Source organism: Lipophrys pholis (genome assembly GCF_963383615.2).
Source record: "Lipophrys pholis genome assembly, chromosome: 22".
Classification (NCBI taxonomy): domain Eukaryota; kingdom Metazoa; phylum Chordata; class Actinopteri; order Blenniiformes; family Blenniidae; genus Lipophrys; species Lipophrys pholis.
Window position 1 is genome coordinate 16161707 of NC_137644.1, and position 20321 is coordinate 16182027.

Here is a 20321-nt window from a genome sequence, read left to right on the forward strand (position 1 = left end):
CGGTGCAGCGCCACAACGAGGCGCAAACAATGAAACGCACCGAGGCGGTGACTGCCCTCTAGTGGCAGATTGAACTCACGGCAGCACCTGATTAACACACTGGACATAATTTTTTAAAACCTTACTGGGCAATATGTGTTATTGATTTGAATGCAGAACCCTTTATATTTGTGCCACTTTTAATCCTCGAACACATATCAAAATATTTAAAGGATGAAACTTTTAAGCCATTAAGACACTGGCCCGTTCCTTGGAGGATGTGGTACAGAGAAGAGTACACACTTCAATGGTCCATTTCTACTTGGTACATTTAAACACATTTATATTCAGCACACCAGTGTTTATGTTAATAATTAAGAAGTTAAACCAGAAGCATCATGTTTTGTAATTATTCACACAAATTCTAAAAATCCCAACCAACCAGGTGGTTTAATGGTTAACTCATCACTATATTTAATTGGGTTAAAAGGAGTTCGTTGAATACATGAATGCCAATTTTGTCTTATTGTGAATTCTCAAAAACACACTCAACAGGATTCAAGAGAATAATTAAATCAATGGATACTTGTGTTTATTCTCTTTGGCAAATTAAGTCTGAATTACATCACTTTTGTGTTTGTTTGATTCCAAATCAAGAAGAAATTAATGAAAAAAATATTTCATTAAGTTATTTTGGCACACATGGACAGTTAGGTATGTTTTTATACTTGACAATAACGGGGTATAGCCGGCCTTCGGCGTTCTGCCTCTTGGCAGCGGTAGAACGCCCGGGCTGTCCTCCAACCGACCCGGCTGGGCCTTCTCTGCTCCGCCGGGTTGGGGGGTGGTGGTGATGGGGGGCTTTCGCTGCCCGGGTTGGGGTCGCCCACTTGTCCCAGGGGCCCTGCTCCGTCTGGTCTCGGCTTGGCGGCTTGCGTCCGGGCCTGGGGCCCTTATTCTTCTCTTGTGGATCAGGGTATTCTCCCTCTGGTGCTTTCTGAGTTGGGCGTTGCTTGCTGGGGCCTTCCCAGGTCTGGGGGGCCGCCGGGCGCTGGGGTGGTCTTCTCTTGTCTCTCCATACGGCAGCCATGCCAGCTTCCAATAAAGGCAGTTTGCATGTTCTCCCCCTGCATGTGAAGGTTTATAGTGCTTGAAACTCCTTTGAGCTTGAAAATGATTGAAAAAAAAAAGACAAACGTCCAACATTAAGAGTACTTTTGGAATTTGTCGTCTTTTATTTTTATTAATTTCCTCAGATTCTTACAGGGGCTACATATAGTTTGCTCGACTGATCTCTTTAGAATAAATTTGCATTAGTTTCAAGACATTTTAGCCAATTTAACTTCTGTGTCCGGCGCTGAAGTCAAATCAATTTAAAATACATTTTATTTATACAGCACCAATAACAACTGAGCATCTCAAGGCACTTTCACAGAAAAACATCCAACTATTCTACATGAGGAAGTCACAGAAAAGCTCCAATTTGCCATTGAGCAGAAGCAGGGTGTAACTTAGCCATGATGAATTAAACACAGAGACAGACGACCAAACACACACACACACACACATCTACGGGGAATTCCGTGAAAAATGGAAAAAGAAACATGCAAACTCCATGACAGGTACACGAATTCTTCACCGTTGTTAAGCTCTGCGGTTATTCCTCGTGTCACAGCAAGAATATCCCCGGTTTGAATCTGGTATGGCAGTTCTGTGGGGAGTATTCCTGTTTCCTCCCTCGGCAAAAAACACAAGTTTGAGGTAAATTGGTGTCTTTATATTGCCTTCACTCACAGGATTGGAGCTTCAGATGAAGTACATTTATGTATTTTAGGGTTATCTTTGTGACTCTGTCTCGTCACTTGACAGGTTTTTGGTGTGAAAGTACTCAGCATATTCAATTCCGTCATCACCCGGCCAACAAAATAGTATTAATTCAAGCTTACAGCAAATAAAGTACAAAAAAACAAGAGGAAGATTTATTTACTTGGTACAAATCATCGTGGTCAGAGTAAAATATACAATGAGTGAAGCGGAAAAGACAAACAAAGATTGGAACAGGTGAAATAAAATTACTTTTCATAGAACATGAGGTTATGATGTGTGCACGCACACACACACACACACGCACACACACACACACACACACACACACACACACACACACACACACACACACACACACACACACACACACACACACACACACACACACACACACACACACACACACACACCGCATCAGAGTCAGATAGGCAATTTTATCGCCCCAGTTTAAAGACAAGCATTGTAAAATTATGAAGAAAAAAAAACTATTGAAAAAGGGAAGAACAGTCAAAAAGCCAAACGCTGAGTTGAAAAAATATAACACACAAGAAATGTATAGTATACAAAAATACCCAGGTAAATTTACAAAGTTAATTTACACTGAGATTCATATTCACATGAAATTATAGTTTCCAAATTTAAGACAATGCAAGTTCCTTACTTGCTTTGTTATTTCTGTTCGACTTTGTATTAATAATATTGGAACGTGACACATACCGCATGACTCCTGGCATTAAAAAAAAAAAAGTTTAAAAATATAGCTTCCTATAGTTCTGGTGAACGTGTAGATAATCCTTTGCGATAAACACGTGCAAATTCAGATTTAATCCAGAAATATAAACATATTTAATGTAAGATATCTGCTCAAACCATCTCTTATAAATGTATATGTATAACTCCATTCTTTTTTTTTTTTTTACAACGAAGCATTGCATCTGCAAAGTCATTCCAGGTTTCCCAACAAATAAGCAATATGTACAAATACACAGAAAGACACAGCCGATGAAGACAAAAAGGCAAACAAACATAGAACAAAATGTCACAGAATCCAAAAAATGTTTGAGATGTAATGATTCAGAAAAGTGTAAAGCTGTCAACTCCGGTCTGGATAACTCTGTCTTTAACACAGAGTCTTTATCTTTATCCAGCCTAAATAGACCAACATTTTCCTTTACATGCTTTATTATTAGCAAATAATAACAGTCTGTAGAAATAGTACAGTAGTGGATGATGAAGCATTGTGTGTATTTCTGTACTGGGTGTGTGCGTGCTTGCAGAGACATATTATATATAATATATAACATATGTAATAATGCATTTGTCTTATTGGGATATGGTGAATATGACATTTTCTCCTGTTGCACCTTGTGACTCATGATCTCCGCTCGCCTTCTCTCTCTCTCTCTCTCTCTCTCTCTCTCTCTCTCTCTCTCTCTCTCTCTCGTCCCTTTTCATGCTGAGATGTGAAGTGGTGCCTCAGAAAATAACTAATTGAAGAGTATCCATGGCAACAACAGACCATTAACTTTTCAGTTTTTCGCTTCAGATGTAAGTAAGTCCCAGAAGTTGCTCATAAAAGCATCCAAAGTCCTTCAACAGAGACGAGGTTTGTTGCCGCCGTGAGCAAAATGCCAAGTTTTTCTTTCAAAAGAAGAAAAAAGAAATCCACTCGAGGTGAAAAAGTGCACACAGAACCTTTGAATTCTTTCTCCCTGAACACCATCTTTTGTGTGAGAAGGTGTGAAGCGGCAAGAGTTTGTCCTATTCTCCGTCCGTCATCAGGAAACAAGAGCGACGAAGGAGAGGCAGGCGAAGAAGAGGGAGGCGGAGAGGGACACAAAAGAGGCTCCTCCACAGTCGTTGGCGTTCTCCTGAAGGGACGAAACAGAGAAACGCTTCACTTTTAGGTGATTTACATTGAGATGCTTCGTGCAGGGAGACACACTGGAGGATATTTGTCTTTCATCTCTCTGCATGAGGATATATTCTGAGGTGTGGCAGGAGCCTCACCTGTGGGTGGTAAGCGTGACACGACTCAGGGCGTCGGCGAATTTTCTGGGACCTCATTCGGTCACATTTCACGGAGGCATTATGTGCAGGAGGGTCAAGGAGAAAGCGAAGGGGTGTGACACAGGCTCACTGGTCAATCAAGCACATAGATATGCCGCCACAAGAAGAAGTGTGTTAGGATGATTCCCCGTCACAGCTTTAAACCGCATCGTCCTCTTTTAATGAAACTGGTAAAGCATTAGAAATAGCTTGTGACTGTCGTCACACCTGAAGCACAGGTTGTGATTTTTATGAGTCTCCATTACACTTCACAAGAGATCCAGTGACAGAAATCTGTGTTTTAATAAAATTAGTCAATGTTTCACCAACAGTTAACTCTTTTTGTTAAAAAAAAAAAAAAAAGCAGCCGAAAGCAGGAACAAGCAGTGTCTCTGTGAGGACAGAGCCTTTCGTCCATTCCGCCCTCCACGTCTCAGTAAACTGTCTCTTTAACCTATAAAAACTCTATAAAGCAGTTTTATACAGTTTTCTATCAAAGTATTTACGTGTCTCCTTTTTGTCGCAATAGTCTTAAAACGTTTACAAATGTCCGTCCACCAAAATTCACTGGCAAATTAATAATTACTGAAATTCTTCTATTTGTATTCACCGCTTATCTTCTTTTATTTCATCCTCTGCTTTTTGCTGCTGAAAGCCCTCCTCTTTACAAATTTCCATGTATGTGTGTCTATATGTGTAAAGCTATGAATTCTGAGGTGTGAACGTCAAAGTATGCAGACGTCCTTTCTTATCCCATGAATACAGGCGTAAAAGGATATATTTGACCTCCTGGGGCGCCATCGTGATGGGTCCGTACTGTCTGGAGCAGTCGCAGTCCGCCTGCGCCACCAGCAACAAGAGGTTGCTCTCTGGTATCTGCTGCACCACAAACATCCTGACACAGAAGGAAAACCAAACAATGGATGAAAAACATACAAGGTTGTCTGCGACGGTTGCGTTGTGTGGTGTTGTACCGGCCTCGTCCACACGAGGGTGCTCACGCCCAACCTGTGAGCAGCCTCCGCTCTCTCTCCTCTCTCCCACCCTTTCTGTTTGTCTCCCACTGTTTTCCCATCTTTGTTTTTGTCACTCCCTCTCCCTGTTTGCTCTCTCAGTTTTCAGTCGTGATTCTCAGTATTTTCCATAACCGCACACATGCTGATCTACTTACTTGTTCTGATACTACGAGTAAAAAACACGCACTGGTCTCGGTCTGTCGGAAATGGGTTTTGGAGGGACATTTTAATATGGCTGTTCGGGGGCTTAGAGAACGCTGCGCTGCTATTTTTGTGCCTACTCACTTCTTGCATCGTCCACACTTAATAATGCTGTTGGTCTCTTTGACTGACGGCTCATAAACGAAGCTGGGGTACTCGGTGTCACATGGCTGCAGGATGTCCCCTTTCTTCTTATGAGCCGAGGCTGTTGGAGGGAGAGAGGGAGAGAGAGAGAGAGAGAGAGAGAGAGAGAGAGAGAGAGAGAGAGAGAGAAGGGTCACATTTGAAGGTGGGAAATATAAACGAGTTTGAGTGAAGGAGCATTTGAAACTTGACGAACAAGCAAACAACGAGCAGTATAATAATATATCACTGCGTGAGTCCTGTTTTTCAATCTAAAAAATAAAAACAAAACTAGATTAGATTAGTCCCACTATGTTTTGAAGGATTCACCACTTTTTTCTCACTGAAAGCAACTTATGTAACCCGATATAATACATAGACCAGACATGGGCAACCCTGAGCCAATTTCCAAAACCTATATATTATCAGTTTCACATGATGGTTGATATCAAGTGTAAATACTTTGTTACTATGGCGTGAAACCGAATTCAACATTTCATTTTTGCAACTGTTAAAATGATCATCCTCGTCCTCGTTTTCAAGTCCTCTCCGGGTAAAAAATTTCCAAAGGACAACTAAACACGTATTTAAATTGTGTGGCGTCACTCGTGACACGATCCACAAGAAGCTGCCACTCACACAGGGAGCAGTCGACTGAGCAGCGGCGCTTCTAATCTGCTCACAAAATGCCAAAGCACAATGCTGCTTCAGAGGAAGTGAAGGAAAAATAAAAATAAAAATTATGATTTACCTTCACAAACAAATCTTTTTCACCCAGTAAGATCTCAACAGAGGCCATTGCTTAGTTTAGACTTTAGACAGAAGCATTATTAAATCATTCCAGTAACACTGATTGTTGAAGAGGAATTACTTTGGGCACAATAAAGCACAAATCTGTGTAGAATATTTGATAGATAACTCAATTTTCTGTGCACACAGAGGAGACAAACTTTGACATTTGGATTTGGAGTATCATTGAATTATTCAGAGGCTGGGGTAGGCATCTTCGTTTTTGGAAATCAAAATACAGCCGACCAAATCTAACCGCAATAGAAAAAGAGGAAAACCCACAAAAGCCCTCCAGTATATATACTCACATCCACTATAAGCAGGCTTGGCTGAATGATGATGATGATCATGATGATGATGATGATGATGATGATGATGATGATGATGATGATGATAGGTGAAGTAATGAGAGGGGGTGTAGGTGTGATTGATGGGCAGATGAGAGGTGGAGAAATGAGAGGACACAGAGACGTTATTCCATAACGGCCTCCGGAGTGATGATCAATGCCAGATGCAACAGGAAACAAGCGCAGGGAGCAACAACATACAAGCTGGTCAATACTGTCGTCTGATTGTGTGTCAAAGCCTTTAATTAGAAACGTTGAGGCTGAGCGTTATTTCTCCAGACATCTGGGTATTGGTTTGAAAGCTCTCCCCCTGGGGGTTGTGATGATTCACAAACTACGTGACTTCCATAAACTGAAGCACACTTGTTATAAAGGTGGGTAAGATAAGAGATTTTTGAATTATTATCATCATCATTTTACAGTGGGAGCTCACCGTCAGCGAAATGGTCCGTGTGCCAGAAGCCGCAGAAGTTAAACTCCAGGAGGAACCTTTGGGGAGGCGAGAGAGGGGCAGAGTGGACACAGAGAGGGGGCGTCAATTAGGCGGCCATCGTTATGGACGAAAGCAGATTGCAGGCAGATTGCATGCAGTGTTGTTTTTTTCTTCGAAAAACTGGGCCAGGACCCAAAGTTGTGCCAGGGGAATAATAAAATGGGTCCTCAAGTTGTCCGGGAGTAATTGGTAGCTTCGGTTTGCAAGTTTCTCCCACATTAACTGGATTAGCAAGCCGCTCTTTGCGACGAAGCTGCTGGGTATCAGTACCGCCGTCATGCTTATTGATCCACCAGTGAAGAAATACCCTCACTTTAACACCTGTCGGTGCAAATTTGCCTCAAACCAAAGACGAGCCGATCAAAACCTTCATTTCTATACTTCATATACCAGCATTCTTGGATTGATTCTCATGTCAAAATATTGCTATTTTATACTATGTTTTTGGTAGAAAATAAACCAGCAGAAGAAAATACTTTTATTTAACTTCAAAACCAAGTTTCAGCCATTTTCAATTAAATATTCTATACACCTCAAGAGACAAACATCCGTTTGATTACTATTATTTCCAATTATGCCTAATGTCGCTAATTCAAACCTACGTATATTTATGCTGAATGTATGTTCAAATAATCTCTACTTAATCAAGCATCTCACTGAAAGCAAAAGCAAAGAAGTATTTTTGTCTGAATAAAGAAAATAAAACATTGTAGTGTTTTATAGATTTAGGGAAAATATGTTTGTTTTGCTGGATGTGGGGGAAATAAACACCACTTTCATGTCTATCCATCAGATATGTATTTGCAGAAGCTGGTAAGTTCAGTTTATGAAGACCTGGAGCAACACATATACAAATCTCCTTTGAGAGCCAACTGTGGACCCGCTCGCTTTTATATGATGCTTATCAGCTTAAAGATGCATGAAAATGAAAACTGTTGGCGGAAACGCACACAATCTCCCACTGCATCTGCTTCAGAGGAGGAAAACACACGAGCGCCTCACACAATATTAAGAAATATAAATAGTACAAGGCCAGTAACAGCAAGTTGGCTTTTCACAAGTTAACCCTTGATCATGCAAGTGACTGATTCTTGTCACTTTTGGAATTCCTTTGTTTTGGCAATACACAACTTTCTACTTAGTTCATCTGAACTTCAAAAAAACGGAAAAATATGAAAAACTGTGAGCACACGCACTGTGCTCATAACTGCATATTTGAAGTGAGAGTATTTACGTTGTAAAAATACTTACATAATGAGCAAAAAGTCATACTTAGGGTACTTTTTTTAAATGAACACTCTTTGAAGATTATTTTAATTACAAAATTTACCCCAACTTTGATATTTCACTATCTTTTACTCTTTAATTGTTTTTAAATTAACACTTTAACCTCCATATGAGTGCATGAATGTCATTTTCAAAAAGCATTTTCTTAATATTTCCAGTATGAATGCAGTACTCAGAACTGTACATGATGTGGAAACACCCAGAAGTTAGAGAAGCAAAGTTGTGACCAGAAGTTCATTGGTTCAAATCCCACATCATGTTATCTGTAGGCCTCTGAGCAAAGCTGTGTAATCTCCCTAAGGTAGTGAATAAAATAACTATTACTTTATTGATTTTAACTGAAGTCCAGTGACATTTTAATACCACCTATGGCGAAAAGTGTAAAAAAAATGTTTTAAATAGTGTGGAATTATGGGCGAGGGAGGCACAACTTTGTTGTATTTTAATTCAATTGAAACCTGCAGTGTTACGCACTTTCCATTACTTTCAACCAGAGAGTTTACCAGACAAACATTTTATTTCAGAAACAACGCAACCAAAAACTGGACCAGCCGATTCCAGTTGCCCCTAGCAACACTTACAGCAGGAAGTTGGAGAGGAACCACTTGAGGGTTGCAGCCAAAACGTAGAAGGGCTGAGGAGACAGAAGAAGAGATTCGATTTATTGAACAACTCATCAAATCGCTATAGGGGAATATCATAGTGAGCGGTAAAGACGTGGGCGGCCTGTACGCACGCTGAGTAGTGGACGGGTGCTGCTGACAGAGTGGAGGCTCATCTTGCACATGGCCTGGTAGTCGAACAAGGATACCCTGACGACACACACACACACACACACACACACACACACACACACAGTGTTGATATCTCGTAACATTTCACCGACTCACACTGATTCCTTGACCTCTTCCAGACGAGCGCACACGGTGTTATAAGGTTGAATTCAACCTTCAGAGAAACCCTGATCTCTAGGTCGAGACTGAAAAAGAGAACATCAACATTTATTTTTCCCCCCGACACGGGGAAGGTGTTTTTCTCCGCTTCTTGCAGCCTGTTTAATACGAGTTCCCTGTGCAGGTGGAAGCGCGACACAAACACACAAACACCCGAGCATGCATTAATTAAAACTGCATGCACGTAACAGAGTGCAGCGATACGCGCCCTGCTGCTGAAGTTAATGCATTGCTCGAAACCAGTTATGTAATATTCTGTGTCAAATGAAGCGTGACGAAATCTTTTAGCTGTTTAAAAATAGCACATCACTCATGAGATTTCAAACATAAAAGACAGGCCAAGACTTAAGAGCGAGGGGGGGGGAAGAAATCAGAGCCACTAAATAAGCTCAGAGGGGAGCAAAACAGAAAGCAGCAGGGATGGCTAAAGTACAGGAAGCTTTACAGGCCAAAGCACCATCACCGTATGATATGCAACTTATTTCTTATCATTTACATGGCAGAGTGTGACACAGACACACTTTGTGGGGCTGAAGCCCTACAGCAACAACACGGCAGGCCCCGTCAGCACAAGGTAATTGCCTGTCCTTCCCTCGCACGCCGACGCAGCGGACAAACAGAACTATCCTATCAGTCAGTCACTTATGCGGCGGCCACCAGGCATTACCTTTTGAACATGCCCATTCTGATCAGCGTGGTCATGACTGATCCATCGACCTCGCCATAGAACTTCCCCGCCTGTCAGGAAACAGAGATAAACACGGTGGGGAACAATCAGTGTGGCAGCACGAGGCGCGTTCATGTCACAGTAATCTGAGGGAGGGACTCACTTCCCTTTTGTGATTTTCAGCTTTGCCTCTCTCGCCCCAGCATGCACTGTGGGCTTAATTATTCATCCCTGTTATTTACCATGAGTCGTTTCTATATCAGTGTTCGCTATTGCACGTGATTCTGCCTTCGACAAATGCAGCACGGAATAAATTGATTTTTCTGGAGACACGCTCCTTTGACCTCTTGCTGAGAGCTGGATGAGAAGAATTATGTCCCTTTTCATGTCTGCACAGTAAATATTGAACAGCCGGCAGGCAGGTAGTGAAGCTGAACATAAAAACGAACAAAAACATACGTTTCCTTCAAAATCTTTGGACAGATTTTGTGACGCTTGAACCTTTCAATGGACACTCTTTGAAATAATGTGTTCAAGGAGTGCCAAGACAGTATAAATCATGAGCCACTTACACGTAATAAAATCTTTTTTTTTTCTACGCTTTTATTGTATCACATAACTCAAGGCCAGTTTTTAGAATGGTAAACAGCCTCAGGGCTCTAAATTTCAAACATATTATAAAGTCACTCATACGTTTTGTTTAAAATTGTGTCTTGATATGATGATGATTTAGCAATTTAGTCAAATGCAGCTGTTTAGACTTTAGACTTCCACGCAGTTCATCATTTAAATGTACAGAAGTATGTGTTGCATACGAATAAAAAGAGGAAAGGCATTTGTGAAATTTGTTTGACAATCTAGGATAATAATAATAATAATAATAATAATAATAATAATAATAATAATAATAATAATGAAATGCGGTCTGTAGACTTATCTCATGACACAAAATTTCTTTATTGTAAATTCACTAAAACATTAGAAAAACACATGAATTCATCACGAATCTTCATTCAAATTGTTTCCTTTGAGACGATACTGTACTTTTGTCTGCACCAATGTATAAAACTACAACATTTTCTAAAGCCTTTTCTATGAGACACATCTAGAGTTTGTGTAGACATAGAGAAAACAGAGCAAAATTAAAAATAACACCAGAGAAAAAAACAAAACTGTCTCACCACAACACAGAAATGACACAGCACACGCCTGTTTTCGCTTATGTTCTGTTGTGTTGCATAATTGTCAGCTGGGAGCTGTTGTTCCTTTTACCTCTGCACTGTTGTACTACTTCCACAGCAGTGATTCATTACTCCGACTCTCACTTTCACTGCTCACACTTATTATTGATAGCCACTGTGGGAAAAGGGCTGAACTCCAAAAAATGTGCATATGCAAATACAATCATGGCCACATTACTCCGGGATGTCACGGGCAAAGAACCGAGTGTTTAAAATACTCTTTAAAATTTCATGCCGTGGGCCTCGAAGGCATAAGAGTCCTTTGAAACTTTAGCGGTCAACTAATTTCGTTTGTAAGAAAGTCCAAAAGTGCAGAAAAATAGAATATACAGATTAACTGAGGACGAAACAAGGAGGGGAGGGATTAGGTAAAAGGTGATTTTAGTCGACTCTATTCTAGTTTCTCTTGTAAGCTGATGAATATCGACAGGGAGAAGAAACAATCAAGTCAAAGACGAGAGAGCACTCACTCTGGATTTTATGTCTGAGTGTTTCTGTGGATGTTTATTTATTACTGTTGTGAGTAAATTAATCTGTTAACACACTAACATATTGGGGACATGTTGTCCTTCAGGGAACCATGAAACATTTTAATGCCAGACTAAGGTAAGAGTTAAGTTAAATTAAAGTAATTCTTTAAGAGTATTCCGGGGGACAGGATACATTACATTGAGAACTCCTGATAAAAACAAATAATGGAGGGTAAAACCGTTAAAAATGCAACTAAATTATTATTATTTCTGTAACTAAGTTTGTTTTAGGTGTAACTGAGATTAATTAAAAATCCTAAACAGATTAATAACCCTTGACTTTTAAAAGAAAATACCAACCTTTCAAGTCCCCATTCACACATACATGCACTCATCCTTACACTCAAACTACACTGCACTACTTTCTATTAAATGTTTGATGCAAACTGCAAATTTATTATTAAACCAAAAATGTTTTAAGAAACCACATCAATGGTGAAAATATTAAGAGAGCGTCACGTCTTGCAATGTCACGTTTAGATGTTCAACGTTCGGTGCAGCTTTTTAAGAAAGAAGCACTAAAACAAACTTCCCCCTGAGCTTTGGCAGGATCCACCAGGACTCACTGAGAAATCAAACAGTTGTGCGGTTAGCCCGTCTTCTCACTCAGCGTGAGGCAAATGCAGGCTTTAACAGGTCTGGGGTTATTTTTTTATTTTTTTTAATTTAAGTGCTGAGATCATGTTGGTCAACACACTGTTGAACCTGCAATAGCTGCCAGACCATTAAGGGTGAGAGGCAGCGAAAGATAGATTGTAGTTGTGGTTGTGATTACAGAATATGAGTCACCCACTGCTGTGTGTGTGTGTGTGTGTGTGTGTGTGTGTGTGTGTGTGTGTGTGTGTGTGTGTGTGTGTGCTCACGTCAGTGCGCTGCTTGGAAATCAGGACAAAGCCATTATTGTCAATCACGAAGCAGTCGATATCCTGATATGAGAGGAAGAGACAGAGACAGAGAGACCGATTACTGATGCAGGGAAGGACGTGTGTTGAACAGCAGCAACACAGACAGCACAAATGTTTCAATCATTAATGCAATTTGAACCGTGCATTATGAAGCGACTCAAAAATACAGCCGCATTTCAACACTTTTTTCTTTACCACCAAAGAACAGAAGATCAGGATTCTTGCATTTCTTTTTGAATAAGTGAGAGTGAGACGAAGATATACTCACAATGTTGTCACAGCGGAGAGGACAAATCCCTTCTATGTCTGAGCACTGAAGAAAAGAAAGAAAAGAACTTTCTGTAATGTTGATTTGTTATCAAAAGGGAGGATTTGTCCCTGACAAAACGCAGCACTTGAGTGCTGACAGTGGATGAAACAGGTGTTTGTGTATATGAGGCCATAATTTGAGCACATGATCTGTCTGAGGGTTGTTGGGCCTGATTGGGAGGCGGGGTTGGAGGGGGTGGGGGTGGTAGAGCGTCTGCGCTGGTGAGAAATTGTTAATTTGGGTGAATCACAACTTGTCTACCTGTGACGGGTGCGTGAGTGTCTTGTTTGCACGTGCGTGCATGTGTACTGTATCTCCCCAGGCTGGGGTGTGAAGACGACGCCAAGGAGCTCAGCAGGTGCCGGGATGTTAAACTCCACCGCGTTAAAAACAGAGCGACGCTTTCAAAACACAGAGTGGGGAGGGATTAAGTGTGTGTACTTACATCTGTGTCGTTTGGCTGAGAAGACATGGAGGGAACAAAGAAAGAAACAAGTATTAGTTGAGCCAATGACCCCCCCCCCCCCCACAAGCACAGGCTGTAAATGTATCCAGGTCCCTTCACCTGAGTGAAAAACATCAATAGCTCTCCTGGTGACTTTATGGCCACGTTTTTACGAGCACAATCTACGTGGACCGGTGTCTTCAGACAATATGTCTTTGGAATCATGGCCGGGATAAACAGAGCATGTCGAAGGCTGAATGAGTCACTCTATCATCCTTTTCAATCCTATTACAGCAAAGTGTCAGTCCCCCCCCCCCCCCCCCCCCCCCCCCCCTGCCTTCAAGCCCTGACCCCAGGAATAGACTGCAAGGTAGAAATGGCTTTAGTAGGAAATGGAAATGTTTGCATCTGGTAAGTAAACAAAAAACCGAATAAATATAGAAAACTCACATTGAGGTAAAATTCTGGTCCTGATTTTAGGCATAAGCTTATTACTTAGCTTTGCTTACTCTTCCAGGTAATAGGTGGAAGGTCAAGATTTAAGTGCGGGATCAAGAGACCCAAATAATCACTTTTTAAAACTCTGGATTGTTGTTAAAACTGGAGTGGTGGCGCTCGGCCAGTAATCTGTCATCACTAATCTGATTTTGTCACCTCTGCTGCGACCAAATCTAAATCATCTTATTGTAATACAGAGAAAGAAAAAAAAGGAAAATGATGTAACAGTGATGCTTCTAAAAATGGAATTTGTTCCTTAATGTAAAAAGCAGTCATTACCGCAGCCCAACAAAAGCAATTAATTACCTTTGAATCCCGAACAGCCATGAGCAACAGCATCATTCAATGTTACACACAGGAAGTTAACCATCTTGACTTTGCATTCTCTTTTAGCCGCTTTTTGCCAGGTTGCCGTCATAAATACGAATTTGTTGCGTCAACCTGGTCAAATAAAGGCTAAATGAAAATAAGAATAAATAACACAATGGCATTCACTCAATATATCAAAGTTGATGTGAGGCAAAGACTACTGGAGTGCAGTGCAGGAGTTGGCAGCTTTAAAGTATGTCATTCATATATATTTTGTTTCCTAATGTGATGATAAAGTAAAATTAAACTGTGACGTGTCTCTCCAGCCAATCTTATCCTGATCATTCCTGTGACTTAATGAACCTTAATAACCACAAAAGCGTAATCTTTTCATCAACATCACCTGTCCAGTTAGTTATTTAAAATCCAACATTTACAACAAATTAGATTGTTATTCTCATTTCTTCCTCATTAGCTCCTCCGCCCGACGTGTCATCCACCAGTTTTTGCTCAGACTTCTAATTCTCGCAGATCCTGTGTTGGGAAATATGTCTCGTCGAGGAACCCCGCCAAGAGCGGAGCGCATCAATTATCGCTCCGTTTCCGTCAACTTCAAGCAGTTTCTTTGTGCAGCCGAAATTCACCCACAGAGGAATTGGAAGTGAACAGACACATTTTGCATGTATTGAAATACACGTTGAACTCTTAACCATCTATGTATGAAAAAAAAAGCCATTTCTGATTGACAATAAACGTGCAGTAACGCAGTGTGGTCACGAACAGACACTTGTGTGCACAGTGTATGCGAGGAGAAATGGGATAATAGAGGAGATATGGAGTGTCCTACAGTGTCCATGACATAAAATCTATCATCCTTTGATTCCAATTACTATCACCTCAGAGCCTCTCATGGCGTCGGCACTAGCCGTCAGACCAAAGTGATGAACTGTGAGCGACATATGCGGCCTTATATTGTTGGATTTACAGGATTCAAGCCTGCGACGTGGCTTTACGGAGTTCTCAGCTTAAATAAAGGTCGGCTCATGATGTCTGAAGAAAGCGGAGTGATGAGTCATGCGTATTCACGTTAAACCTTTTTTTTTCTTCGTCGGACGGCGAGCAGGGCGCAGTACAGTGATGTCAAAAGAGATTTTTTATTAACATCTTGACGGAATCCCATTAGTTGGTCGCCCATGCTTTATTCTTGCCCCGACCAATTCATAATTCATCAGTTAATAACATCTTATTTTAAGGTACTCAACTTTACACTGCGCCTATAAGGTCAGACAGGGTTTTCCCGTGCTTATGTAACTCTACTGCTGAGATCTGTGTGCAGAGTTTTTTTTATTTTTTCCCCCCTAATCAGCACTCAAAACACATTACGATCAAGCTGATTAGCAGTAATTAAAGCAGGCCAATTAGGTAATTGCGGTTCAAATATTTCCCAAGATCAGCTAATGAAGGCACAAAAAAGAGAAAAGCAATACCAACAGCTCGGAGCCAAAATGACGGCCTCATGCTGATCCTTTTTATTTTTTTCTTAGGAAGATTATGACATATGCCATGTGATCAGTTGCCCCTCCTCCTGAAGGGAGATGGTTCATTCAGTATGGTACAGTACCCCCCCGCCCCGCCCCTCCCAGGATCACTTAAAATAGACTATATAGAGAGTTTCATGCAAGGACGGACCACTTCTGAGCGCACGAGTCAAAACAAGCACATTCTGTGAGTACATGCAAACAGAACCCCTATGAAATAAAGATCAAGTACATGATGGGAGAATAAGATGATTATGTAAGCTATCCTAGGAGGAGAGCGATGGAGGATGAGAGGAGGAGACGATATAGGCGCCGAGGAAAGGTGGGAGGTGAGAGTAAGTCGGCAAAAAGACGTACAAAAAACATAAAGAGCAAAATTGATAAAGAAGAAAAGCGTGGAATATCGAGTCAAAGCGCATCGTACATAAAGATGTGAGCACATTTCTACATGACATCAATCTCATGGATAACAAGTCCACTGTAAATGATGCTAATGAGCATATTGCTGCGAGTACGTCCACGACAACACACTCGTGCGCAGATGGTCGTGCATATGGTTCCTGACACGCGCTACCGTCAAAGGAAAGACACATATACGATACTCTATTCAAACTACACACACACACACGCACACACACACATCATGGGAGCTGCCGAGCCTCGCTGTGGTAGCTATCAATCAGTAAACGGCAAGCCGGCAGCCTTAATGCTCTTTTAACTGCTGTCATTTACAGCCACGGTCACAGAGGAGGAGAGGGGCCAAGTTTTTCAACACCTGCCACTGCGAACGCGCTACGCCAAATTAGGCAGGTTCTCCGCGAAGAGAATGTTTTCTTCACGAGCACCGAGGATGGATGCTGAGCTCCCTCGCTGCTTCCACAGACGACGCTTCACTTCGCCACGGATACGCGCTCAAAACCAAAACCCAAAACCGATGACGTTTGATCTTTCCCTCAGGCGTGGGAAGCACTGCTTTAATAGCGGGTGCAGTGATATGGAAAAGGCTGCATTAAGCTTTGGGATTACACAAACTTTAAAAGCTGTAATTACCAAGTAATGGAGCAGAAAGAAAAAAACCTATAATCATCTTTGACTTCTTGCCATACAGTAATTCATGGTCTGGCCTGGTACCTTACAGGGATACTCCTGGATGTAAGACGGGAACTAATGGAACCGAAAGCTTATTCATCTGCAGCAAATAGTTTAGTGGAAAACGACGATCAATTCAATTGGGCAAATGTTCATATTTTTTGGGGTGAATGTCCAGACACGGGTCTCAAAATACTCCTAATTATAGACACATGGGGAATGAATGAACGGTCATTATCAGGAGGACGGGGTAAATACATGGTTTTATGCTTCACACAACACTGATTGTGTTGTTTGTATTCCACAAGCTTTCTTCTGCTGCCCTAATAACCGTTCTAATTAAAGATACATACAAATGTCTTATTCAAGCGCGTAAACAATGAACTTTAAGCACAACAATTTAAAGGGAGCAATAACAAAAGCATGACAAGAATAAAAGTCGAGCGATAATGCACTAATGACACAAGCACACGCACAGGAATGCCAGATGATTATGACTCACTCAACATCCTAAATAAAGTCACAAACAACTGACGTGAGACTAAATTATACTTTTCAATGCAGCTTGAAAGCAATCGTCCTCCAAAGTGAGAGAAACGGCTGTTTATGGGTTGAAATCGATGGTCGGAAACAATCTATCTCACTTCTACAGGTTTTTGTATTACTTTTCTTTATTGCAGTGCTGTATCAGAGCTCCCCCCCGAAAAAAAGTACAGACAATGTACAAACTTACCTGCACGGCTACAGACCACAATTTGGACTCCAACACCTCCAGAGTCATCTGCACCCCGATGGCTGGAGAGAGAACAAGAAAGAGAAAGAGTCATCAATTGAAGTCATTGCAGTCCAGGTTTGGAGATTCATTTCTGTTGGAAACTCGTGGCTGAAGTCCAGTTTTTTGTATAGAATCTTGTCATTTAGAATGTATGAACTACGTAGCTTTCACCCATCTCTCCATTAGAGCACCAGCCACGCGGCAGCACATGTGAAAATATGAAGCTTTTTAATTTTCCAATTCATTTAAATCTCTTGACAATCTCTGTCTTTTTTTGTTTTTCATGCTGCATGGCTTCCTGGATGGCAGATTCTGTAGCTGTATAAGATCTGTATATTAAATAAGTAATAAGAAATTAGGTTTGTAAAGAGATGCACTGATGGAGAGATAAGAACATTGACTGAAAGTACACTTAATATTGTGTAAATGTATAGTATAAACTACACACACGTACATTTAAGTTTGGTAGATTTTTTTTTTTGTCCTATTTTTAATTTAAATGGTTAAACAGTTATCGTGAAAATTTATTTTTGTTGGATGCAGAGACTTTCACTTTTCAGTTGAGGTAGTGACTGTCTTCAAAAGAAGTACAATTTTAATTAGAGTTTGTTCGAAGGCAGAACATTATTGAGTCGATTAATGTCCCAGAGAGAGAGAGAGAGAGGGAGAGAGAGAGAGAGAGAGAGAGAGAGAGAGAGAGACCATATCTCTCGTCTGGCTCCTGGGAAGGAGGAGCAGAAGAGGACCGGCTGTACAGCTCCGCTCCGTCTACAGAACTTCAGAAAATCCTTTTTTACAGTAACGGGCCTTCTGAGCCCCGGCTGCACCGCGTGACCCGCCTATTCTTAGACAGTGTGTGCTTGTGTATGCATGCGCACGTCTAACCTCTCCCAACAACACAGCACTTTCCGTCACAAAACATTAAGCTGAGAATTAGTGTGCATTTGTACATGGATCACACATACACGTACGCACACACACACACACACAGAAACACACACTCACACACACACACACACACACACACACTGTGGGCCGAGTGATCGCTTATGTCAGCTTAGGGCTGTATGTCTGTCAGCATTTTAGTCGGCGTGGTAATATGAATAGGAACTGTAATTGCATAAGTTTTTCTCTGCACACATACTGTACACACCCACACACACACAACAAACACACACTCTGCGAGGGAAGATATGACACTTCATATTAGCATCAAAGACTCAGCGTTTTTTTTCCCTCCCAGCATGCTTTGTTCAGCCGTTCAGAGGAAGCCTCGGTGGTGCAAGAGTACACGAAACACATAGAAACACACTTGTGCCCGTGCACACTCACCTCGACTCATACATACAGTATATGGTGGGAACACATGTATTATGTATACAAGACGACTGCTTCTCTGCTTTGAAGTGAAATTAACGTGAAGTAGCGCCACATTTGTAACGTGTATACGATCATTCAAGGTTTTTACTTCAGAATATCTATTTCCCTGTTATCTTTATGTATATTTTAATGTAATTCATCAGCGTTTCCCCAAACACACAATCTGTGTGTGTGTTCATATGTATTATGTACTTCCATTGGAATTATGTGCTATATAAATAAATACTGACTGATTATGTTGTATCTCTTGATACTCAACACCCTCACTTTTTTTTTTTTTTTAAACGTTCATGCTGGTGTTGTTTCTTTACATTTGCATCCACGATGAAATTAGGAGGTGGGCAAAAACTAAATGTGAGTTTTTATCCAAGTTGCAGTGCTTTAAAGTATCACAAACTAATTTAATTCAACAGCTATACTAAGATGTCTGGGCAGCAGCGGTCAGAGAACTGAGCGTACCCTCAATTATGCCTGTAAAATGCTATTAAACGATGAATTATAAATTGCTGGAGTTAAGAATAAATCATGAACTATACGTCCTCATGGAAATCTGGACTTCATAAGCATTTCCTCTTCAACATGTAATGTCTTAAATAATCTGTGTGAGTGCATCTCTCTTGTGCGCGATGGATTTTTGTCTCTTCTCTTGAAAAATCAGTCGTGATGCTGCGCCATGGCTGTAATTAGTGTATAATTAATCATGCACACTGAAATTAAGCCTTCAGCTGGTTGGGAAGTCATTTGTTTGTTTATGCAGATTGCACTAATACGTCTTTGTTTTTTATGTGATAATTTCCATCAAATTCATCATTTGTTGTTGTTGTTGGGGTAATTAAACAGCCTTTCTCACGTCTCCCGTCAAAAGCGGAGGTGACCTTGGAGTCGCCTACCTCTGCAATAATCTCAGATAAAATGTTGGAAGGCCGTTATAGATGGCTGCAATAATCTGCCTCTTTCCCCGACTCTGAGATGACGGTTGATGGGCCAAACCTAATTAGAACCAGCCCACTAATCTGAGTTTGTGTGATGTTTTTTTTTTTTTTGGTGCGGTAATAGATGTTTTTCTAATTATGTGTGTGCACAGCCTGCAAGCGGGCTGTGCACACACATAATTCGATTGCGTTCAATTCCACACTGGCACACACACATATACGACCTTGCGTGCATGCAACAGAGATGCGTGTGCACGCCCTTGTGCGCGAGACTATCTCGTACAGCCGCAGTCTCAGGCGCAATTAGCACAAGCTGCCAATCACAGCGGAGTACGCTTTCAACAAGAAAAAACATTCATGAAGAAATAAATAAAAAACTTAAGCGAGCCGGAGCTTCAGTTAATTGGTTATTACACTAGTGAGAGGGAGTGAATAGAGAGGGACGTGAACTGTGAATGACTAGAAGACAAAAAACAAGGCCTGAGGACACGAGTAAACAGACTGCAGGCTGTGACTCGCGGCTCTATTGTATTTTAAAAATAAGACTATGTGGCAGAAGATTTCTGCTCTGTGTGTGTTTTGCACAGTAATACAAGTAAGACAGGCGAATTATGGATATACACAAAATACTGACGAGA

General features: G+C 41.1%; 1 protein-coding gene across 1 annotated transcript in view; it reads right to left on the reverse strand.

The window, feature by feature from the left end:
* Positions 1-3573: 3573 nt before the first annotated feature.
* The window catches only part of cacna2d4a (calcium channel, voltage-dependent, alpha 2/delta subunit 4a), an 85101-nt gene continuing 68353 nt past the window's right edge, over positions 3574-20321 (reverse strand). The window contains exons 29-40 of the mRNA XM_080491886.1: positions 17330-17391; positions 13163-13177; positions 12676-12720; positions 12366-12428; positions 9732-9802; positions 8848-8923; positions 8693-8745; positions 6765-6820; positions 5157-5277; positions 4619-4750; positions 3817-3892; positions 3574-3677 (exon numbers count right to left, since the gene is read on the reverse strand). Coding sequence (XP_080348012.1) covers positions 3585-3677; positions 3817-3892; positions 4619-4750; positions 5157-5277; positions 6765-6820; positions 8693-8745; positions 8848-8923; positions 9732-9802; positions 12366-12428; positions 12676-12720; positions 13163-13177; positions 17330-17391 — 863 coding nt within the window. The 3' untranslated portion in view covers positions 3574-3584. The remainder of the gene's footprint in view (positions 3678-3816; positions 3893-4618; positions 4751-5156; positions 5278-6764; positions 6821-8692; positions 8746-8847; positions 8924-9731; positions 9803-12365; positions 12429-12675; positions 12721-13162; positions 13178-17329; positions 17392-20321) is intronic.